General features: G+C 43.7%; 1 protein-coding gene across 11 annotated transcripts in view; it reads left to right on the forward strand.

Moving 5' to 3' along the window:
• p4ha2 (procollagen-proline, 2-oxoglutarate 4-dioxygenase (proline 4-hydroxylase), alpha polypeptide 2) overlaps positions 1–25271 on the forward strand; it is a 99949-nt gene that overhangs the window by 39157 nt on the left and 35521 nt on the right. For 7 of the 11 annotated variants that reach the window (XM_078230680.1, XM_078230685.1, XM_078230684.1 and 4 more), the window contains 5 exons: positions 94–231; positions 2888–3127; positions 13908–14104; positions 15879–16055; positions 23454–23524. In XM_078230680.1, the coding sequence (XP_078086806.1) occupies positions 94–231; positions 2888–3127; positions 13908–14104; positions 15879–16055; positions 23454–23524 (823 nt within the window). Of the gene's footprint in view, positions 1–93; positions 232–2887; positions 3128–13907; positions 14105–15878; positions 16056–23453; positions 23525–23709; positions 23781–25271 lie in introns of all 11 variants that reach the window. The other 4 variants (XM_078230679.1, XM_078230686.1, XM_078230683.1 and 1 more) reach the window with 1 other exon arrangement.

Consider the following 25271-nt stretch of genomic DNA (forward strand, 5'->3'; position numbering starts at 1 on the left):
AGCAATTTGGCACCATTATGTTAAATAAGACATCCATGAAGTGTATTGTTCAACTATTTGACTTACAATTCTAAATTTTCTGTTGCTCGGTAGCTTTCATTGCTAACCTCTCGATCCAACGAGAGAACTTCCCCACAGATGAAGATGAGAGTGGCGCAGCAAAGGCCCTCTTGCGTTTGCAGGACACTTACAGACTGGATTCAGAAAGTATATCCAAGGGCAAGCTGCCAGGTACATAGAACAGCACAATATGGGTTAATGCTGATAAAATGTGCAAAGCATGACTTGTATCCAGCTATTGCATTGCAGCTGCTTGACTTGAATTTAAACTTTGCGTCAGGAAGCTTCTTCTGAAGTATACACCTTGGGTAGCTTGGTACCACACTGCATTCATGTAACAGCCAAAAAATGACACGTTCCCTAGCAACAGTATTGGGTAACTGGGAGAAAAATTACAGCAAATAATGGGCTTCTTTAAAGCAAGGAAAAAAACAAAATAGAATTTGTACTGCCTTCTTAGTAGCCACTTAGGACTGAATTTTCCCACCAGTATCAGGAACTCAATGTTGAGTTTGATAAACACAGTAAGAAGTTTAACAACACCAGGTTAAAGTCCAACAGGTTTATTTGGTAGCAAAAGCCACACCTTTTGATAAGCCAGTGCTCAGATTTACTTCCTTAGCTTCCCCACTGGAACAAAAGAAAATATTAAACAATATGTTTTCATTTTCTTTTACAAGCCCTGACACCACTGGTGTCTGGCACCAGCACCCCAGTGCAATCTGACAGAAAATGGCTAATTAAAATAACATGTCCTTCTTTGCTGTTCAATTAAGGACGGAAGGTGGAATACCAATGTGGGAGGCCATAGTGGCACTGGCCTCCAGAACTGGACACTGCTCAGGGAGAAAAGGGAGTGTGAGAATGCCTCAAAACAGAGGTGCCCTTGGATCCCTGCAGAGAACTTAAAAGAAAAAAAAAGGCCCAGAACTGTTACGGCCATCAGTGTGGAGGGAGAAATCCCCTTCAACAGGATCAATTATGGCCATGGGTGTGACCCTTTCAACCTTTCGGCTTCTTCATTAGGACATTGAGAGGAGTGCCTGAAGGTACCCACTAAGCCTGCCACATGCCCTAAACATCAACAATATCTGTGAAATATTTCTTAGTCTATTGAATGATAGGCAATAGAGAAAAGATCCAAAAGCAGTAAATGAATCTCAATCATACAGTATTTATGCTGTTGTAAACTCAGCTGATATAAGTGGTGTAGACATGTTTTCATTAAAAGTGAAAAAACAATACTGTATTGCAGATGTGCCCTCACCAATGCCCGGTATAACTGAGTAATGGGAGTGATGTACAGGCCTCCTAACAGTGACCCCTGGGGTATAAAGGAAGAAATAACGGGAGCTTGTCACAAAAATACAGCGATATTTCAGAACACGTGGAATAGATAAATTCCAATGAGAAAAATTCCAAGTGGAGTACCCATCGTCTGTGGTTAACCAAAAAAGTTAAAGATAGTATAAAGTTTTTAAAAAACCATATAATTGTGTAAAAATGGGTGGCAGGTCAGAAAATTGGACAGAATATAAAAACAACAGCAAAGAATGACAAAAAGAGGGATAAATAAAGTACAAGAGAAAGCTAACCAGAAACATAAAAACAGATAGCAAGTGTTTCGATAAATATTTTTAAAAGAGTTTACAAAGTGAGTGTTGGTCTTACTGAAAATGAGTCTGGAAGATTGATAATGGAAAACAAGAAGGTGGCAGATGAATTGAACTGATGTTTTGCATCAGTCTTCACTACAGAGAAGCAAGGAAGTGGAAGGGAGGAACTCAGGAAAATTATAATTACTGGGGAAGTAATCCTGAGCAAATTGTTGCGACAAATCCCAGTATCCTGATAGACTTCATCCTAAGGTCTTAAAAGAAGTAGTTAGTAATTTAGTTGATGCATTTGTTTTAATTTTCCAAAATTCTTTAGAATTGTGGAAGATTCCATTAGATTGGAAAGTAGCAAATGTAACTCTTATATTCAAAAGGGAGGGAGACAGAAAGCAGGAAACCTCAGGCCTGTTAACTTAACATCTGTCATAGGGAATATGATAGAAACAATTATTAAAGCTGTTATATCAGGGCTCTTAGATAAATTCAAGGTCATCAGGCGGAGTCAACATGGTTTTGTGAAAGAGAAATCATGTTCAACCAATTTATTGGAGTTTTTTGAAGAAGTAACATATGCTGTGGGTAAAGGAGAACCGGTGGATGTCCCTTAAATTTCCAGGAGGCATTTGATACGGTGCCACATCATAGGTTAATGCAGAAAATAAAAGCAATGGCGGACAATCTTACCGCTCCTCGGTGTGGCGAGCCAGTAAGGTTGGGCGAGAGGCAAAACATTGGGCTCGTGCCTGGTTTCTTACCTCTCGCAATGTTGCTGACCCCGTTCTGCTGGTGAAATCAGCTTCGCGCCCAGGAAGGGCAGCAATCGGCTGGGGTGAGGGGGGTTTCAAATCGGGGCGGCGACTGCGGAGGGAGAATCGGTGGGGTGCAATGACCAGAGCGGGGCTTAAATGCTAGCTTCTTGCACATCCCTGATTTTAATCATTCCACAATTACTGGCCATGCCTTCAACTACCTAGGCCCTATAGTCTGAAATTCCCTACCTAACCTTCACTACCTCTTTTACGGTGTTCTTTAAAATCTATCTCTTTGCACAAGCTTTTACTTGCCTAACTTAATATTTCCTTACTGTGTTCAGTGTCAAATCTTTGGTAAAAATCCTGTGATACACCTTGGGATGTTGCACTACTTTAAAGGCACTGCATAAATGCAAGTTGTTGTTGGTAGTTTGTACAGTTGCCAACTTTCTCTTGCAGGTGCACAGCACGTTGTCTCTCTCACTGTTGAGGATTGTTTTGAGTTGGGGAAGATAGCATACAATGATGGTGATTACTACCACACCGTACTCTGGATGCAGCAAACCCTCAGGCAGCTTGGAGAAGGGGAGTCTAGTGTTGTAACACAGGCCGAAGCACTGGACTACCTCAGCTACTCTGTGTACCAAATGGGCGACATGCAGCGTGCTATTGAACTGACAAAGCGCCTAATTGCTGTTGGTAAGAATACAGGTTTACTTAGATAATAGAAGGGCATGGCAGCATTGTGGTTCTGTTACTGGACTATTGACCCTGAAACCCAGACTGAGAACACGAGTTCAAATCCCACTATGGCAGTTTGAAAATCAAAATAAAATCTGGGAAGAAAATCATTCCTCCCTGCATCCTGTCACGGATCTTCCCTTTTGTTTTTTTTCATAGAAACATCGGGTTTAGGAGCAGGAGTAGGCCATGTGGCCCTTCATGCTTGCTCTGCTATTGTATAAGATCATGATGAATCTAGTTGTGGTCTCAACTCAACTTTCCTGTCTTCTCTCCCATAACTCTTGACTCCCTTGTCAATCTATCGAACTCAACCTTGAATAAATTCAATGACCCAGCCTTCACTCGGAAGAAAATTCTAAAAACCAATGAACCTCTCAAGCAAAAAACAGTTCACCTATTTCTCCAATTCTGTGTATCTCCTACAGGAAAAAAACATCCTCCTGGAACCACCCTGTCAATTCCCCTCAGGATCATATATTTTTCAATAAGCTTCCATCTCATTCTTCTAAACTCCAATGGGTAGAGGCCCAACCTGTTTTTACATTCTCTTGCTCAAAGTCTGTTACAAATCTAATTATTTTTGAAAGGTCAACAACCTGAAACATTGGGCCTTATTTTGTCATTTTGATTCTAATTGCTGGGCAGACTTGAAACTGGGGGTGTTTCAGATCCAACTTTTAGGCCTGTTCTCAGGCCCCCATAGGCACTCTGCCTGCAAAAAATACCAGCGATTCCGAATCGTACTGCAAAAGCCTGTGGGTGGGGCTTAGCGCGCCCAAAACCTGCAGCTCCAATCGGCAACCTTCAACTGCGCATGGCAAAAAAAAGGCGAGAATGGTGCTCCCCTGCCACACCCCTCCTGGGCCAAATAATGCCTTCCCCTGGCCCCCACAGACATTGCCCCACCCCTCCAACATTACTGACCCCCTCATCCCCCCACCCCGCAGCCATCCAGACCAACCGCGGCCCCCTCCCCCCCGACCGATCGCAGGCAGAATGGCCATGGACCCCCCTTCTTCCCCCCCAATCTTAGGCAGAATGGCACACGACCCCCCCCCCCCCCGCACCGATCTCAGGCAGAGTGGCAGTGGACCCCCCCTTCCCTCCCCCCACCGATCTCAGGCAGAATGGCAGCGGACTCCTCTTTTTCCCCCCGCCACCGATCTCAGGCAGAGTGGCAGTGGATCCCCCCTTCCCTCCCCCCATCAATCTCAGGCAGAATGGCAGCGGACCCCGCCTTTCTGCCCCCCCCCGCCACCAATCTCAGGCAGAGTGGCAGCGGACCCCCCTCCCCCCCCACCGATCTCAGTCAAAATGGCAGCAGACCCCCCTTCCCCAACTGACCTCAGGCAGAGTGGCTACATACCCCACCCCTTACCCCTCCCCCACCGATCTCAGGCAATGTGGCAGCAGACCCCCACCCCTTCCCCCCCAACGATCTCAGGCAGAGTGGCAGCGGTTTAAACTAGATTTGCAGGGGGATGGGAACCAGAGTGCCAGAGCAAATAGTGGAACAGGGGTAAAAAGACAGGTTAGTTCAAGCAAAATTACAAATGGAAGGGTAGAGTGTGGTGGAAATAATCTTTTGAGGTGTGTCTATTTCAATGCCAGGAGTATTTTGGGGAAGGCAGATGAGCTGAAGGCGTGGATAGACACGTGGGAATATGACATTATAGCCATTAGTGAAACTTGGCTACAGGAGGGGCAGGACTGGCAGCTCAATGTTCCAGGGTTCCAATGTTTCAGGCGGGATAGAGGCAGAGGGATAAAAGGTGGGGGGGTGGCATTGTTGGTCAGGGAAAATGTTACAGCGGTACTCAGGCAGGATAGATTAGGGAGCTTGTCTACAGAGGCCCTATGGGTGGAGCTGAGAAACAAGAAAGGTATGACCACATTAATGGGGTTGTATTATAGACCACCCATTGGTCAGCGAGAATTGGAGGAGCAAATCAGCGGAGCGATAGCTGACAACTGCAAGAAACACAAAGTTGTGATAGTAGGGGATTTTAATTTTCCACATATAGATTGGGACTCGCATACTGTTAAAGGTTTAGATGGGGTAGAGTTTGTAAAATGTGTCCAGGAGAATTTTCTACATCAGTATATAGAGGTGCCAACTAGAGAGGATGCGATATTGGATCTCCTATTGGGAAATGAGTTAGGGCAGGTGATGGATGTGAGTGTGAGGGAACACTTTGGATCCAGTGATCATAATGCCATTAGTTTCAACCTGATCGTGGATCAGGATAGATCTGGTCCTCGGGTTGAAGTTCTGAACTGGAAAAAGGCCAAATTTGATTAAATGAGAAGGGATCTGGGAAGTGTGGATTGGCACAGGCTGTTCTCTGGTAAGGATGTAAATGGAAAGTGGGAGGCTTTCAAAGGAAACATTTTGAGAGTGCAGAGTTTGTATGTTCCTGTCAGGATTAAAGGCAAAGTAAATCGGAATCAGGAACCTTGGTTCTCGAGGGAGATTGTAACACTGATTAAGAGGAAGAGAGAGTTGTATGAAATGTACAGGCAGCAAGGAACAGATCAGATTCTCGAGGAGTATAAAAAGTGCAAGAAGCTACTTAAGAGGGAAATCAGGAGGGCTAAAAGAAGACATGAGGTTGCTTTGGCAGACAGAGTGAAGGAAAATCCAAAGAGCTTCTATAGGTATGTTAGGAGCAAAAGGATAGTGAGGGATAAAATTGGTCCTCTTGAAGACCAGAGTGGTAGACTGTGTATGGAACCAAAAGAGATGGGGGAGATACTAAATGGTTTTTTTGCATCCGTATTTACTGAGGAAACGGGCATGGAGTCTACGGAAATAGGGCAAACTGGTAGTGAGGCCATGGAAGCTTTACAGATTAAAGGGGAGGAGGTGCTCGCTGTCTTGAGGCAAATCAGAGTGGATAAATCCCCAGGACCGGACAGGGTATTCCCACGGACCTTGAGGGAAGCTAGTGTTGAACTTGCAGGGGCCTTGGCAGACATATTTAAAATATCAGTATTCACGGGGGAGGTGCCGAATGATTGGAGGGTGGCTCATGTTGTTCCGTTGTTTAAAAAAGGTTCCAAAAGAAATCCGGGAAATTATCGGCCAGTAAGTTTGACGTCGGTGGTGGGCAAGTTACTGGAAGGTGTGATAAGGGATAGGATCTACAAATATTTGGATAGACAGGGACTTATTAGGGAGAGTCAACATGGCTTTGTGCGTGGTAGGTCATGTTTGACCAATCTATTAGAGTTTTTCGAGGAGGTTACCAGGAAAGTGGATGAAGGGAAGGCAGTGGATGTTGTCTACCTGGATTTCAGCAAGGCCTTTGACAAGGTCCCTCATGGGAGGTTAGTTAGGAAGGTTCAGTCGCTAGGTATACATGGGGAGGTAGTAAATTGGATTAGACACTGGTTCAATGGAAGAAGCCAGAGAGTGGTTGTGGAGGATTGCTTCTCTGAGTGGAGGCCTGTGACTAGTGGTGTGCCGCAGGGATCGGTGTTGGGTCCATTGTTGTTTGTCATCTATATCAATGATCTGGATGATAATGTGGTAAATTGGATCAGCAGGTTTGCTGATGATACAAAGATTGGAGGTGTAGTGGACAGTGAGGAAGGTTTTCAAAGCTTGCAGAGGGATTTGGACCAACTAGAAAAATGGGCTGAAAAATGGCAAATGGAATTTAACGCAGACAAGTGTGAGATATTGCACTTTGGAAGGACAAACCAAAGCAAACGTACAGGGTAAATGGTAGGACTCTGAAGAGTGCAGTTGAACAGAGGGATCTGGGAATACAGGTACAGAATTCCCTAAAAGTGACGTCACAGGTGGATAGGGTCGTAAAGAGTGCCTTTGGTACATTGGCCTTTATAAATCGGAGTATCAAGTATAAAAGTTGGAGTGTTATGGTAAGGTTATATAAGGCATTGGTGAGGCCGAATTTGGAGTATTGTGTACAGTTTTGGTCACCTAGTTACAGGAAGGATGTAAATAAGGTTGAAAGAATGCAGAGAAGGTTCACAAGGATGTTGCCAGGACTTGAGAATCTGAGTTACAGAGAGAGATTGAATAGGTTGGGACTTTATTCCCTGGAGCGTAGAAGATTGAGGGGAGATTTGATAGAGGTGTATAAGATTTTGATAGGCATAGATAGAGTGAATGCAAGCAGGCTTTTTCCGCTGAGGCTAGGGGAGAAAAAAACCAGAGGGCATGGGTTAAGGGTGAAAGGAGAAAGGTTTAAAGGGAATATTAGGGGGGGCTTCTTCACGCAGAGAGTGGTGGGAGTGTGGAATGAGCTGCCGGATAAAGTGGTAAATGCGGGGTCACTTTTAACATTTAAGAAAAACTTGGACGGGTTCATGGATGAGTGGGGTGTGGAGGGATATGGTCCAAGTGCAGGTCAGTGGGACGAGGCAAAAAATGGTTCGGCACAGACAAGAAGGGCCAAAAGGCTTGTTTCTGAGCTGTAATTTTCTATGATTCTATGGATCCCCCTTCCCCCACCTACGTGCTCCCCAGAAAAGTTCAGAGGCTGCAGCAGTGCAATTTGCAAGGACTTTGTGCACATCCTTCAGCTGGAAGAGTGTTGTGTGCACTAGGACCCAGCAGCATCTACAAGACCCGAGGTCAGTGCTGAGACCCAGGTCCATGCTGCAAATCAGACATCAGACACCCTGCTGAGCAACAGCCCACCAACGCCCACACACTCGCAGAGCTCCCCCCACCCCCTACCCGAGGAACAAAATAGCCGCAATGAAAGGACCCCCATAAGCAGCACAGAGCCATCGGACGTTAGACACTACCTCCTCACTAATCCTCAGTGATGGAGCGCCCGAATCGGACTTTTATGGAGCATGTCTGTTTCACGCTGATTCCGGATGGGCGAACGCGGTGGTAAAGGGGAAAGTGCCGGTAACGTTGACTGTGCAGCCCATTAAGTCTATTGAAATGCATGCAAATGCATTTAAATGGCCGTCATGACTTTTGTCCCGATCGCGGCCATTTTCAGGCCTTGGTAAAGGAGGAACTGGCGTGGAGGCGGGCGCGAATCGCGCTACTTACCTCATGCCCGACTTCACCAAGTTTTTGCACCCAAAAATGGACGCAACTTGATGGTAAAATCGGGCCCATTAACTGCTGTTTCTCTCTCCACAAATGCTGCCTGACTTGCAGAGTACTTCCACCGTTTTGGGTTTTTATTGTAAATAAATAGCTGGTGTCGGTAAAAGTGACCATGAAGCTGTTGAATTAATGTCAAAAACCAACATGTGTCATTAATGGTTTTCAGGGAACGAAACCTGCCATGTATACCCAGTCCGCCATATATTTGCCTCCAGTCCTGCACCAACAGTCTTGACTCTCAGCTCTGGATTAACCTCACTAGTCACTCGGTTCTGTCAAACAGTGAACAGTCATTCAAGAAGGTAGCTCATCACCACCGCCCCAGGGCAATGAGGGATGGGCAAAAAAATGCTGGCCTTGCCAGTGATGACCATGTCCTTTGTCTTTCAAATGCTGAAATTGCTATTTTCTGCAATATTACTGCAAAGAATTTAAATTTAGATTTGTGACTAAAATAGTGTATCAGAGAGTTTGAATTTGGCAGCTTACTCTTCACTCACACTGTGATTGTTTAACCAATAGGAATACTTTGACCTGTACTCGTACGTTCATGCAGCCTGCCATTAATTCCTCAGTGACTTGAGTTTACAGTTCTGCTTTGAAACATCAAAATGGTTTGTTTTTCTTGGACATTGAGCTTGTTTCATGTTTCCAATCGTATTTAAAAGATATTCCAGAGAATAAATAAATGCTGGAATGAACGAGGTTTCCCAAAAGTCACTTGCTGAGATTTTGCTTTTATAGAGTTAGAGTCGTCCAGTGCAGAAAAGGCCCTTCCGCCCATCGCGTCTGCACTGACAATAACTACCACTAAAGTGGCACTCAGGAAATGCTGAAAGCCACCACTTCACTTCCCCAAAACCCCCATCCCACCCCACTCCCCCGTTTCCTGGATCTGGTGACGATCCTCTAGGTAGGCCTGGGAGCATGACCAACCGCAGCCTCCACTCCCTGTGACACTGTCAGCAATGGAGTGCTGACAGACTCAGATTGCCCAGCAGCTCTTGGCAGGATTTAGGCCCCACTGGGGGCTTGTTTGCGTGGAAAGCTTGACGCTGGCCAGTTAAGTACCTGATTGTTTCTTAAATAGCATCAGGCATCCTTCATGAAAAAGATGCAGAGTTCCCACTAATGCTCCAGCCAGTGGGGGGAGGTGAAATGGGGTGGGTGGAGGAAGGAAGTGGGTGGGGAGCGATTGGGTGGGGGGTGGCGGGGGGGAGGTGGGAGAAGGGGATGATGATGTACCTGTCATGAGAACTCAATCCTCACCAATGTGTTTGCTTTCCAATTGGCTAACTATGCCAGAAAGGAGATGACAAGCAGCCAGTGGTGGGAGTGTGGAGATGTTGGAGATTGTGGGGACTAACCTTATTAAAGTGACATGAACCCAGCGGATTCTCTCCAATTCACCGAGGTTGTGTTTCAACCACACTATTTTGCAAATCATGTCCTTTTTCCAAAATTTGATGAATAAACATAATTTAGTACAGAATTTAATTTGTGCAACGGGGGTCTTGCTTTGCCAGTGAGAGCCCACTATGGTCTCCTTTTGAGGAAGGCCTGCCCAGTAAGTGCCTTTGGAATGTGGAGCTGGGATTACAATCAGATCAACCATGATCTTATTGAATGGCAGAGCATGCTCGAGGGGCCGAGTGGCCTACTCCTGCTCCAAATTCATTTGTTCAGGCACTTAATTGTCCAGCAGCAGGCTTTCAGCGGGCTTTTACGTCAATGGGATTTCACCACCTGATTGTTCCCGTCCTTGCCAATGACATAATGTGAATCCACACTTTAAAAGTCGGGATAGAAACATAGAAAATAGGAACAGAAAGAGGCCATTCAGCCTTTCGAGCCTGCTGCACCATTCATTATGATCTGGCTGATCAACCAGATCCCCCATATCCTTTGATCCCCTTCGCCCCAAGTGCTATATCTAACTCCTCTTTGAAAACATACGATGTTTTGGCCTCAACTGCTTTCTGTGGTAGCGAATGCCACTTACTTTTTTGACTAACAAAAAATATGGCAGGGAAAGTCAGCAGTGCAACCAATGGGCCCCACCTTGCTTTTCTTGCCTGAATTGACACTTAGCCAAAAAATTCCTTCCAGAGAAATTATTTCCTCTGAGATAGCGTTTGATAAGGTTTCCCATGGTAAGCTTTTGCAGAAAATATGGACACATGGGATTGAGGGTGATTTAGTGGTTTGGATCAGGAATTGGCTAGCTGTAAGAAAACAGAGGGTGGTGGTCGATGGGAAATATTCATCCTGGAGTCCAGTTACTAGTGGTGTACCACAAGGATCTGTTTTGGGGCCACTGCAGTTTGTCATTTTTATTAATGACCTAGATGAGGGCGTAGAAGGATGGATTAGTAAATTTGCGGATGACACTAAAGCTGGTGGAATTGTAGACAGTGCGGAGGGAAGTGGCAGGTTACAGAGGGACATAGATAAGCTGCAGAGCTGGGCTGAGAGGTGGCATATGGAGTTTAATGCAGAAAAGTGTGAGGTGATTCACTTTGGAAGGAGTAACAGGAATACAGAGTACTGGGCTAATGGTAAGATACTTGGTAGTGTGGATGAACAGAGGGATCTGGGTGTCCATGTACATAGATCCCTGAAAGTTGGCACCCAGGTTGATAGGGTTGTTAAGAAGGCGTACGGTGTGTTAGCTTTTATTGGTAGAGGGATTGAGTTTCGGAGCCAGGAGGTCATGCTGCAACTGTACAAAACTCTGGTGCAGCTGCACTTGGAGTGTTGCGTACAGTTCTGGTCGCTGCATTATAGGCAAGATGTGGAAGCGTTGGAAAGGGTGCAGAGGAGATTTACCAGGATGTTGCCTGGTATGGTGGGAAGATTGTATGAGGAAAGGCTGAGGGGCTTGAGGTTGTTTTCGTTAGAGAGAAGAAGGTTAAGAGGTGACTTAATAGAGGCATACAAGATGATCAGAGGATTAGATAGGGTGGATAGTGAGAGCCTTTTTCCTCGGATGGTGATGGCTAGCACAAGGGGACCTAGCTTTAAATTGAGGGGTGAGAGATGTAGGACAGATGTTAGAGGTAGGTTCTTTACTCAAAGAGTAGTAAGGGCGTGGAATGCCCTGCCTGCAGCAGTAGTGGACTTGTCAACATTAAGAGCATTCAAATGGTTATTAGATAAACATATGGATGATATTATTAAACGAGAAAGAGTGCAGAAAAGATTTACTAGGATGCTACCGGGACTTGATGGTTTGAGTTATCCGCCCCCGCCCCCCCGTAAAGGATATGGAGCTATTGCAGATAGATAGAGTTGAGGTACAGATTAGTCATGATCTAATTGAATATGGAGCATGCTCGAAGAGCTGAAAGCAATGCTGCTTAAGTTTTCTTTTAAGGAGGGCTTTAAGCAGATATGTCAAATATTGACTTGTCTCAAGATTTTATACTACAGACACGAGATCAAATACCAAGTGTGACAAGCTAAAAAGGGGTTAACTACAGCCTTCTCCTGCTTGTAGAATTTTCAACGTTCTTATTTATAGGCAAATGAAACTCCTAATGCAGATGCCAAACAGCTGCACACTATAATTGACTATATAAACCTGAAATAACATGATCAAATTTGCCAAGACACTAGACTATAACCCTGAGAGAATAGATTTTTTTTTGTAAAGGGCATGTTTCGGGCTAAACGAGGAATTTCTTGAAACAGGGATTGAACTTTGCCAGAAATCGAGTTCAGGCTAGATGATGGTCGGTATTCTGAAAGGATGAAGTAAACAAGGAACTTGTTTATTCATATCTGTCTTTTGAGAGTTGGATGATCAGCCATAACCATAATGAATGGCATGGCTGAATGGCCAGTGCCGGTTCCTATTTTCTATGTTTCTATGGAATTTATGATACCACTGCTTAATAAATCCCCTGCCTTCTTTTGTACTGCTTGTGGCATTTAACATAGTTTTCTATAGAAATTCTCTGATACAGGCTTGTAAGAAATACTTAATTTAAGCCAAGATAATGTGGATTCTTTTATCCTTCATTATTAAATCATAGAGGCTGTACATCTGTCCAAGTTCCCTTAATTAATGTAACATGTTGCTGAAATTATGTTTGTATAACGTTTTGATAGTGAACATCTGCGAAGCAAGCATGTCCAATTTGGAAATAGTCCAGAATGTTTACATCTCCCAGTCTCAGCTAAGAAAGGTTCCAGTTAAACTCACTGTGCTCTCCTGAGAGAGTATTTTTTAATTGTCGACCAGCAGCTGTGAAGGGGGAAAATATCCAGCATTTTTAAGGGGCGTAAGCATTAACGTTCCTTTCATCATACTGCTGCCTTTCTTCTTCTTCTCCTTTTAATGATTGCTTAAGTGTTTTGGTATTTTCTTACTCAGCTGTTTAAAGCATTTTTTGTGCCATTTATTTAGGCCACCTGGGTTGTTAAGATGGAACCATGCTGAGAATTCTGAGAAATTTATGCCTGCCAAAACTCCCATTTCCTCTGTAAGGCCCACACTTCTGACATTTACTTCATTATTTTAAACATGATGGGCTAGAAATTCATTGTCGCCATATTATTTTACGAATCAAAAGCGGGATTCTCCAACATTATTTGCCGCATTGCACGTAAGACCAGAGAACTTGGCGTTCTAGCCAAAATCCCATTTAGTTTCAGCAGCACCAAAGAATCCCAGCCACGAACAAGGACAGAGATTTACGGCGCAAAAGTGGGAGGAAGCTTGTGGCAGACAGTGTGCATGGACACTCTTTGCAAAGCAGAGGCCCACTGAGTTGGTAAAGGCTGAAGTTTAAGGTGTCCACAGACCATGGCTGAAGCAGACATTAGGCCCTATGCATATGCAGATAAGAAGCCTAACTACCCCCTGCTTGAAATTGGGCTGTCCTAAATGCAGCTGGAACTGAACATGTGCTGTTCAGGAAAACAGAGCCTCTGTGAAACATTAACCTAAGAAGTGTAGAGCACCCAAAAGTTAAAACTGCTCATCTAAACATGGCTGCCTAAAGAACAAAAATGGTCCTACCAACTCCAGCACAGTCCTGAAGAACATTGGCACCTATAGTGGAATGTTACAGTGGAGTAGTTAGACTCTTCTTGGAGATGGTTATTAACTGCCGATTCTGTGCAGCTTATGTTATTTGCGGCTTATCAACCCAAGCCTGGATGCTGTCCAGGCCTTGCTGTTCACAGGTATGGACTGCTTCAGTATCAGGAGTTGTGAATGACACTTACTGCACATGCGGTTGCCATGGATTGCAGCGGCATCCAGGAACTCCCAGATGCTGCAGCTGTGACACACGACCTGTCCTGCCAACTGTCTGTGTTAATAAATTTATTTTCATTAATTAATTTATAATTCCCCTCTTCACCAAACTCCCAGCTTGGCAGTCTGTGCACTCAAAGCAACACTCAGTGCCAATCAAGCAGCATTGAGGAACCTTTGTTTTTATACTTGTTTACTGTTCATGTTTCTAACCTCTCAATGCCACTGTTTGAATAATGACTGTAGGTGACTAAAGCTGCACACAGTACTCCAGTGGGGTATTTTGAGATACTTCTTGAACTATGCCATTTTAAAAAAATCTCTCCATTCGAACTTAATTGTACCTTACTTCTTTCTTCCATGTTTAGATCCAACACATTTAAGGGCAAAGAGTAACCTCCATTACTTTAAGAAATTACTGCATGAAGAGGGTCAAAGTGATCAAAGAATGGATGAAGAATTCTATCAATCTCAGTCAAAGAAGGAGGTCGACATGCGGCCAGATAACTACATATCTGAGCGGGATTCATATGAAGCTCTGTGTAGAGGAGAAGGAATTAAAATGGTAAAAGCACAAAAGGAAGAAGTCAAAACTGTAAGAGTGTACAGAGGGGAAATGTTTAAAATGGTGTTGATGAATTCAGTCTAGTCTGATTTCTTTGCATGATGGAGATGCTCATTTAATTCTGACTTTCAAAAAGGGTAACAAGTCTGATCAAGGGAACTATATGCCTAATAGTCTGATGCCAGTTATAAGGAAGGTGCATGTTATCATCATTTAGGTAAAGATTCTGAACCAAAAGCCATGTCTTACTAATTTGCTAGAATGTCTTGATAAAGTTACTAGGTTGGAGGATGAGGCTATCCCAAAAGACACTGTCTACGTGGAATTTTAGAAAGCCTTTGATAAGCTGCCGTGAAATCTGTTTCTCTACACAGTGGAACCTTGTAAGTTTGGTGTGAAGTTGCCCCAGTAGATTAAGAATTGGCAGCATTTCCCAAGGCAGAATGCTAGTACTGATGGCTGTAGATCTGTTTGAAAGCTAGTTACCAATGGTGTTCCACAAGGATAGGTGCTAACATCTTCACTTTGTACTAGCTTGATAAATGACCTAAATATGTTGGAACAATGTTGTTCATGAACACTACGAAAGTATGTGCAACTCCCAGGACTGTGGAAGAGAACAGATTTTGATGTTGTGCAGAACAGGCCTAACTCTGGCAAATAGTGCTTATCCTTGATAAATGCTGTGTTACACTTTTGGGAATGACCAAGACCAAACGTGCTTACATTGTGAACGGGGAATCAGTTGAAATGGAATGTTTCATGGTATTATAGCTCCTAACGGCTCATGACCTAAATCTCACTAACTGTCCTGGCTGGAGACACTACATACCTCTTTAACCTGTGCTTGGCCCTCTCTGCACTCACATTGTCTGTACCTTACCTGTAAAGACTCGCATTCCAACCATTATCTTGTAAATTGAGTTTGTGTCGTTCTATGCCCTGTTTGTGAACACAAGTCCTCACTCACCTGTTGAAGGAGCTTGAGACTCCGAAAGCTTGTGCTGCCAAATAAACCTGTTGGACTTTAACCTGGTGTTGTGAGACTTCTTACTATGCTGAGAAGCCATAGCCAAAATAACTAGGCTATTAGTATATTAAAATAGCTATTCAATGTGAAGCAATGTGTAATCTGTTTGTTCCTGCACAAGACCGAGGGTGGACCAAATTTGGAATATTGTGCCCAGCTTTGGGTCTCTTGGTGGTGATGTGAAGGTTATGGAAAGGGTTTAGAAAGGGCCATGAAATTATGCCACTTTAGTAAATCGCTGTAGTTACCAAAATAGGCTTAAAAGGCTCGTGCTGTTCACTTTTGAGATAGGTAAGCCTTGAGATGATTTGATGGAGATGTATATACAAGGACTAGATTTTATTCCCTTTGACAGACTATTTCAATTTGATGAGCTGGCACAGTGTGATGGGATGAATGGCTTCCTTCTGTGCTATATCATTCCATGATTCTATCCGATGAACTCGCCTCGTGCTATTGAATTTTCCAGCATAGAACTGTTGCCATCGACAAGAGGTGAATGCAGAATAACCAGGGCTATCAGCACAAAATGCTTAAAACATATCATTTGAGAAGGGAAAGCATGTCAGAGCCACACAGGGGCCGGAATTTTACCGGCATGACCGCCCCAATTCCGGGGGTGGGTGAGGCTCGGAGAACGGCATTCTCCGTTGGCCTCGAGCGGAATCGTACGAACTTCGGGCGGGCGTGCCAGTAAAATCCCACCCAGGGACTTCATTCATTAGTTTTTCACTTTTCCTGCAGACTACTCGAAGACAAAGCAGACTCTTCTGCCGATATCATAATAATAACAACCACCCACGCTTAATTATCGCCCCAATCAAAGAGGAGGACGAGTGGGACAGTCCACACATTGTCCGTTACCATGAGATGCTGTCTGATGCAGAAATGGAAAAAATTAAAGAGATAGCCAAGCCCATGGTAAGTGAAGAACCACATTTAACTTCACTTAAAGTGCATTGCAACATTGCTTTGTATATCTTCTGGTGACTTGTACTGTGGCAGCTGTTTGAGTGCTTGACCTTTGGGAATGAATTGTTAATCCATTAATAAAATGGGCTGAAGAGACATCTATGTTTCTGGCCATGTCCATGAAGGTCTTTAGCATTGAACCCCTAAAGTGCAGAAGGAGGCCATTCAGCCCATTGAGTCTGCACCGACTCTCCAACAGAGTATCTTACCCAGGCCCTATCCTGTAACCCCATGTATTTACCCCGCTAATCTTACACATCTTTGGATACTAAGGGGCAATTTAACATGGCCAATCCACCTAAACTGCACATCTTTGGACTGTGGGAGGAAACCGGAGCACCCGGAGGAAACTCACGCAGACACGGGGAGAATGTGCAAACTCCACACAGTCACCCAAGGCTGGAATCAAACCTGGGTCCCTGGCACTGTGAGGCAACAGTGCTAACCACTGTGAGCAAACTGACAGGTTTTGGTGTTCTATAGTTCTAGTCTACATACTTTACTGTGGCATTAGGGCCAATTTGGAATTTCTGTGCATGATTCTTTCATCACTTGTGCATTCTCATTTGTGCATGAATAATCAACTGTGGAAAATATTACAGCCAGCTCATCACAGTAATATTCAAGTGTTGTGAAACACATGGAACCAGCTCATAGGGGAATTTCCCATGTACAAATCTGACTGCTTCAGTGCACCAATGTAAAATGTTCAAGTTCAACTGAGTGCAAGAATGTGGATTTGGATTTTAAAAAATCATTTTGTCCAGATGAAAAATGGCCATCTCAGCAAATTCCCTGGCCTCCATCCAACGCCCAGCATTTGTTCGTCAGATCATTGTGTGATTCTGACATTCATTCTGCATGTCTAAGTTAGTCATTGTGGGCTCAACCAAAACATTGATTGTCCCTTTGTCAATGCTTGACTGAAAGGAAAAGAAGGCCTTAAAATCACTGTGCTCAGTTTAAATATCTGTCCCTTTAGGTATGTTGCTCTTGCCTTGCCACATGCATTGCTGAGGAGGTATTATCACGTTTACTGCTATTTTAAGGCAGATTTTGTTAAAACGGAAGCCCCTGATGCAATCTCAGCCATGGTAACCTCAGCAAAAATCCAAGATGAGGAACTAGTTGGGTGGGGCGAGCAGGGGGGAGGTGGGGGGGTGGGGTGAGGGGTGCAAAGGGAACGCAACTACTGTAAATAAATTCTTGTTCTCCACCCTACTCCACTTTGCCTCACCTTTTACTATTCAACTAGAAATAATAATTTCAAAGTAAAATTTGAGTCTCAAATACATGACTGTGAAATAAATCCTGGGTTGTTTCTGTGCGCCTTATAACTTGCAGTTAGATATCCGAAGCATTTCCCATGCTCTCACTCAACTTCACTCAAAGACAGCAGTTGATCTTGACTGCCCGTGTGCAAAGCCCTCAGGTATTACCCAATAATACAGTAAATAATCTGCATTCACTCACTTTCTTTAATGTTTCACACACTTGTTACTTGTAACTTTTCTCAAATCACACATATTGATAACAACCGTGTTCTTCTGAAGTATTCCTTCCTCCAACCCACCATCAACAATACTGAGGGAGCTCTGCCAGTATCTATTAAATCGTAATATTTTTATGCCCATTTTCTCCCATTCTCTCTTTAGCCTAGGGATTCTGAAATGCCTTAACTGCCCCGGTTCAGATAACTTGGCATAGTTCTGGGACCTTTCTTTTCTGCATAACTTAGTACCTCATATAGTGATTCATTTAACCACTGGGCCAATAGAGGAATCTTGTGACACTAGTCCTCCAGCAACTATAACAGTACTAACCACATAGAAATATAAACCACATGTTAGTGTCTGACTCACCACCAGATAACTGAAGATGTGAAGCCAACAATTTGGGCGTTTTGTACATTGCAGATTTTATCACTCCATTTTTGTGCCAGTCGCAGGTGCCAGCTGTTTACCTGGTATCACAATGGGGATGCTGACAAGAGTACCTGGAAAATGACAGCATATTTTTGAGATAACGCTAATGACTTAATTGTAGATACTTTCCAAGAATTGGGACTTTGGGTTATTTTAGGGGAATTTTAATTATTCACCAATTTGCAACGTCCCTGGAGAAGATGAGAAGGGCTAAGGCTTTCTGTTTTGCAACTAATGCAAAGTCCAATATAGTTTTTTTTTAAATGTCTGTTCTGAGACCACTGATTTTTGGGAAAATTAGACCCATTTGGGGAGGCGCTGGCCTAGTGGTATTATTGCTAGACTATTAATCCAGAAAGTCAGCTAATGTTCTGGGGAGCCCGAATCAACACAATACACAATTAACCTGTGTTGAATGCTCCCTCCACCCACATTGTCTGTACATTTAAGACCTGGCTGGCTGTAGAGATTTGCATTCTAATCAGTATTCTGTAATTTGATTTCTGTGTCTGTGCCCTGTTTGAGAACAGATATCCACTCCATCTGACGAAGGAGCTCTGCTCCAAAAGCTTATGGTATTTGCTACCAAATAAACCTGTTGGACTTTAATCTGGTGTTGTGAGACTTCTTACAATAAATGCTGGCCAGCCAGTGACGCCCATGTCCCACGCATGAACAAAGAAAAAAATTTCAGTTTTTATTGCATCTTTATCTCTGCCATGAAAGGACCATTATTTACTAGAGGAGAGGGATGAAGCTTTTTGGGCAGAGTGGCCTTTCCTTCTCCCTGAAATATGTGCTAATATCTACCAATAAGAAACACACAACAACAACATTAATTTAAATGGTGCCTCCAACTTGGTAAAATATACCAAGGCACCTCGCAGTAGTGTTATCAAATAGAATTTTATACTAAGCCCCATAAGGAGATATTAAAAAAGGGGAAAATGGTGTTCAGGAGTGTCTTAAAGAAGGTGGAGAGGCTCCAGGAGACATCAGAAGACATTCCTAATTGTCTCACAAAAATGGTGCTTTAAGGAAATCTTCAAGGTTAAATTTTGACAGATCATTGCCAGTTTCTGGGCCAGATTCAGGTGTTAATGGCTTTCTGTGTGAGTCCTGGGTGGGAGGGATATGGAATCCTATTATCATTGGCTGTGGTGGTGGGAGAATTGGAGAAGCACATTTCTGTCTGAAGATTAATATGCAGTTTTGTAACTTTGACAATTCTGCAATATAGGAAAGGTTGAACAGACTGGGTATCCTTTGTCTACGAAAGAGAAGGCTAGGGTGGTGACCTGATAGAGGTCTTTAAGACAATGAAAGATTGATGAGCAGGCAAAATTTCCACTTGTAGGGTGTCCATAACCTTTGGTCATAAAATATAAGCGAATGGCTAAATCCAATTGGGAATTCAGGGTAAACTTCTCTACCCAAAAACTAGTTAAAAAAATTAGAAGCAATACCACTTGGGAGTATTTAAGAAAAATAGCTTGGATTCATTTATGGAGAAGTTAGATAAGAACATGAGAGAGAAAGAAACAGAAGGCGTGTTGATAGGGCAAGATGAAGAGGGTTAGGAGGAAACTCATCTGTTACATAAACACCAGTACAGCCAGTTAGAGCCGAACAGCCTGTTTTTGTGCCATCAATTCTGCCATGCTCACAAAAGATCACATAATTTTAAGCAAAAATTGCATTCAGCGTGACCCAGGTCACCACAATGTTTGCACTAGTTTTTAAAAATCATGTTAGCAGCAGGTCCCACCCACAAAACTATCTGCACTCCCAATCTGAAGTAATCACCATTTCCTCTGATTGCTCTCACTTGATGAGCTCCAAAAATTAAGCCGTTCCTTCTGGCACAATGAAACTCATGATTTAAAAGTTTTTGTATATAAGTTAGGAAGAAAATGACTTCTGCTCCCCAACATAACTCGCAAAAGCTCCAGTATATGTTTTTAAGAGTCATTTTCATTAACTTAAAATTGCTTACAGGTGGTTTGTGTGTGATGAACCCATGTCTAGCTATCTTACTCAAACATTCAAGGCTATGGGCCAAGTGCAGGCAAGTGTCTTTCATGCGCGGTGCAGACTCGATGGGCCGAAGGGCCTCTTCTGCATTGTGGGATTCTGTGATGATTCTGTATTGTGGTATACAGAATCACAGAATCCTACAGTGCAGAAGAGGCCCTTCAACCCATCAAGTCTGCACTGACACATGAAAGACCCTGACCTGCCTACCTAATCCCACTTGCCAGAACTTGGCCCATAGTCTTGAATGTTATCACGTACCAATTGTTCATCTAGGTACTTTTTAAAGGATATACCACCCTCCCAGGCAGTACATTCCAGACCATCACCACCCTCTGGGTAAAAAAGCTTTTCCTCAAATCTCCCCTAAACCTCCCACCCCTCACTTTTAACTTGTGTCCCCTCGGAACTGACCCTTCAACTAAGGGGAACAGCTGCTCCCTTTCCACCCTGTCCATGCCCCTCATTATCTCGAACACCTCAATTAGGTCACCCCTCAGTCTTCTCTGCTCCAGAGAAGACAATACTCCAAAGCAAATTGTTTAATTTAGAGATTGATGTTGTAAAATGCTGCCTGGTTGCGTTGGCTCCTGGCAGATTTGGGGTTCATTCATGTCCAAATGAGTCTGAGCGAAAACCAGAGAAAGAAACCACTTATCAGAACGGGCATCATTTTGCCAATTGAAAATTCAATCCCATAGAGCTAGCTGATGAAGTGTGGGAGGAGGCTTGAGTGGGGCATGAGTGTTGACATGGACATAGGTCCGATGTGACTCAATATACGATGTTGTCATTTGAATTGCAAAAATGTAGGCTGGGATTTTCTGTCCCCACCCCACCCCCACCTCCCCTCACCGCTGGGATCATCTGGTCCCACCAAAAGTCGATGGACTTTTGAGTGGGCCTCCACATCCCCAAGGCAGGCCAGAAAATCCCAGCTGTAATTTTCTTTTGTTCTCTGGATGTGGGTGGCTTAGAAAAGGCTATACTTATTACTGCCCTGGTTGACCTCATTTGGTTGTGGTAACCACCCCCTCCCTTCTCCCTCACCGCACCCCCCCTTTCTTGAATTGCCATTGTCCTGTGCTGATGGTGCTCTCAAAGTGACTTTAGGTAGTTAAGTGCAAAGAACATAGAACAGTACAGCACAGAACAGGCCCTTCGGCCCACGATGTTGTGCCGAGCTTTATCTGAAACCAAGATCAAGCTATCCCACTCCCTATCATCCTGGTGTGCTCCATGTGCCTATCCAATAACCGCATAAATGTTCCTAAAGTGTCTGACTCCACTATCACTGCAGGCAGTCCATTCCACACCCCAACCACTTTCTGCGTAAAGAACCTATCTCTGATATCCTTCCTGTATCTCCCACCACGAACCCTATAGTTATGCCCCCTTGTAATAGCTCCATCCACCCGAGGAAATAGTCTTTGAACGTTCACTCTATCTATCCCCTTCATCATTTTATAAACCTCTATTAAGTCTCCCCTCAACCTCCTCCGCTCCAGAGAGAACAGCCCTAGCTCCCTCAACCTTTCCTCATAAGACACACCCTCCAATCCAGGCAGCATCCTGGTAAATCTCCTCTGCACTCTTTCCAGCGCTTCCACATCTTTCTTATAGTGAGGTGACCAGAACGGCACACAATATTCCAAATGTGGTCTCACCAAGGTCCTGTACAGTTGCAGCATAACCCCACGGCTCTTAAACTCCAACCCCCTGTTAATAAAAGCTAACACACTATAGGCCTTCTTCACAGTTCTATCCACTTGAGTGGCAACCTTAGAGATCTGTGGATATGGACCCCAAGATCTCTCTGTTCCTCCACAGTCTTCAGAACCCTACCTTTGACCCTGTAATCCACATTTAAATTAGTCCTACCAAAATGAATCACCTCACATTTATCAGGGTTAAACTCCATTTGCCATTTTGCAGCCCAGCTTTGCATCCTATCTATGTCTCTTTGCAGCCTACAACAGCCCTCCACCTCATCCACTTCTCCACCAATCTTGGTGTCATCAGCAAATTTACTGATCCACCCTTCAGCCCCCTCCTCTAAGTCATTAATAAAAATCACAAAGAGCAGAGGACCAAGCACTGATCCCTGCGGCACTCCGCTAGCAACCTGCCTCCAATCCGAAAATTTTCCATCGACCACCACCCTCTGTCTTCGATCAGACAGCCAGTTACCTATCCAATCGGCCAACTTTCCCTCTATCCCACACCTCCTCACTTTCATCATAAGCCGACCATGGGGGACCTTATCAAACGCCTTACTAAAATCCATGTATATGACATCAACTGCCCTACCTTCATCAACACACTTAGTTACCTTCTCAAAAAATTCTATCAAATTTGTGAGGCACGACTTGCCCTTCACGAATCCATGCTGACTATCCCGGATTAATCCGCATCTTTCTAAATGGTCGTAAATCCCATCTCTAAGGACCTTTTCCATCAATTTACCAACCACCGCAGTAAGACTAACCGGTCTATAATTACCAGGGTCATTTCTATTCCCTTTCTTAAACAGCAGTTTGACCAAACAGGAAAGACTTGGGTCATTGCAAATATTTCCATCTGCTTTCTTGCCTGTTTCCAATTGAGATGCCTGTCCACCACCTCTGCAGCATGAAGAGTCAAGTGTGTGTTGTATGATTGATCTATATGTACTCCAGAAGAGGATAGGTTGGTATGTCTCTGAAGAACAATAGTAACCCAAAAAGCAAAACAATCTGAATCAAGAAAACAAAATACTGCTAAACACTCAGGTCAGACAACATCTATGGAGGGAACAGGTGAGTTTGAGAGTGGATCTATCCCGGAAATGAATGTCTCTCAATAGACACTGACCTAGGTGAGCCAGTTATGTTTTAATGGCAGCTCAGCGCTTCCACCATTTTTCTGGTGTTTGCATGTACCATTGTCATGAGATAGTGATTGACTGATGCAACAAAGTGGCCTCCCTAAAACACAAGGATGGCTGAATCCTCACTCTCAGCCCTTCCTCCCAAAGTTCTGTATTTATTACCTGTACAGTCGTTGATTTTGACAATGGAGCCAAGTGGTCAGAATGACTTGGACCTTTATGTTCTGTACCTTCCTGGTAATGAACATCATGATCGGCAACTGTAGAAAGATCCAGTGCCAAAACCCACTGCCAACTAATGGCATATCACTGGCTCTGTTAGAACTGCTCACTGGTGCAGCTTGGATGAAACCATTTCTTTTGTTGACAGTTATGAAATCGAAGGCAATTATGGGACACACTGGCCTAATGGTGGTTAAGCTGGGGATTCACCTCAAAATAGTTCAAAAGTGTTCACATGTCAGTCCATTGTTTCTTGTGCAAAGAGTCAACTTATCTTCTAATCTTTCAATCACACAGTTGGCCAGAGCCACAGTTAGGAACTCAGTCACTGGGATCCTAGAGACAGCGAACTATAGAATCAGTAAGAGGTAAGATGATTGCCATGCAACCAAAGCAAACAGGGTCTTTGATTGGCTTTGTTTGGCTTTGTAACCCTCGATAACTTGCCTACTGTCAAAACAGATGGCCAATCAAAAATAAAACCTGGAGGCTTTGTGTGTTGGCTTTGTTTGTGCTTGTCCTGTGATTTATCACGTTCTTTTTCTTAACACAGCTGGCTCGAGCAACAGTGCGTGACCCTAAAACGGGTGTTCTAACTGTAGCCAATTACAGAGTGTCAAAAAGGTAAGGTTTAAACAGAAAGCCATGGTTCTCTGGGTGCCGTAGTATAGTTTGATCTTAAAGGCATCTCAGAAGAATAAAAGGAGAAATGGCTTGTAGCATTCAAACTGCATGTGAGGATGTCAAGATGCAGATCTTAGTATTAGTGCAAAACCTGCTTGCAAATAACAAGCATCTCTTTCAACCTGTCACTGTTTCAGTAGCATTCAGGCCAATGTTCTTTTCTTTCTAATATTAGGCTTCACAAACTCAGTGACTGTACATTTGCAAAATCTGATGTGTAAGTCCCACTCCAGTGTAAACGTTCTTGAAGCAATATGAAATCAAATGGTCTATTTCTGTGCTATCGTTCAGCCCAATGAATCTTTACCAGTGTTTTATCTCCACTTAAATTTTCTGCTTGATCCCCACATCCTTTAATATTCCTCTTTCTTGAGCAAAGATATAAATTCTGTTCTACCATAATCTATACACCCTCGGGGGTGGGGGGAGTTCTCCAGCCTCCCAACCATGTGTTTCTTGACAGCGAGAGGTGGCATGCTATTCAGTGCCAGCAGCATTCTCTGGTCCTGCCGCTGTCAATGGGATTTTCCATTGGTGTCACTCCATGCCACCAGGAAACCCACGGAAGGCGGTGCATTGCCAGTGGGACCAGCAAATCCCGCTGGCGTGAATAACCGGAGAATTCTCCCCTCACCCCCTGCCATGTCAACAGGATTGTGACAGTGAATTCTGCCTTTCAACACCCTATGTTTAGCAAAATATTTAAAATCTGCCTTTTGAATTCTTTTGTGGAATGTGGGTATCACTCACAAGACTAGCGTTTGTTGCCCATCTCTAATTCCCCATGAGAGCAGTTGAGAGCCAACGACATATCAAAAGTTTAAAGTTTTAAAGTTTAAAATTTTTAAGTTTTTTGTTTGTATTTTAACATTGCAACCATTTGTTCCTCTCTGAGCTATCAGTTGTCATTGTGCGAGTTTGTCAGTTCCCATGTTCCCTGGCAGAATTATCACTGGATGACAGGTATTCTTCCAGTCACAATGCTCGAGAGATCAAAGAGGTGCCTGCAACCCAGATTTGGTTATTCCCCAACCAAAGATATAAAAATAGCAGCAGTAATGAAAGGGGGAATTGGGGAGAAGTGTACAGGCCCACGATGTGGAATATGCAGATTGAGAAAAGCAAGTGCAGAAAGTGAGATAAGTTGAGAAGTAGCAGATGACGCAAAGGGATTTTGAAAGGGAGGACAGTTTTACGATACTGGGGATGATTTAGATTGAGGGGGTTATAACACATAGGGAGTTGGTATAAACATGTGAGATTTAAGGTGGCAGATTTTAATTTAAAAATACATATTTTGGACCAGCCATTTAAATATTGTGAAATCAAGAATGGGTCAGAGTTTAAGCATCCTGAGTAACTCACTTCTTGACTCTGCAAAGCCTGTCCACTATCTACAAGGCACCAGTCAGGAGTGTGAAGGAATATTCT

The sequence above is a fragment of the Mustelus asterias genome, chromosome 16 (assembly GCF_964213995.1).
Source record: "Mustelus asterias chromosome 16, sMusAst1.hap1.1, whole genome shotgun sequence".
Taxonomy (NCBI): Eukaryota; Metazoa; Chordata; class Chondrichthyes; order Carcharhiniformes; family Triakidae; genus Mustelus; species Mustelus asterias.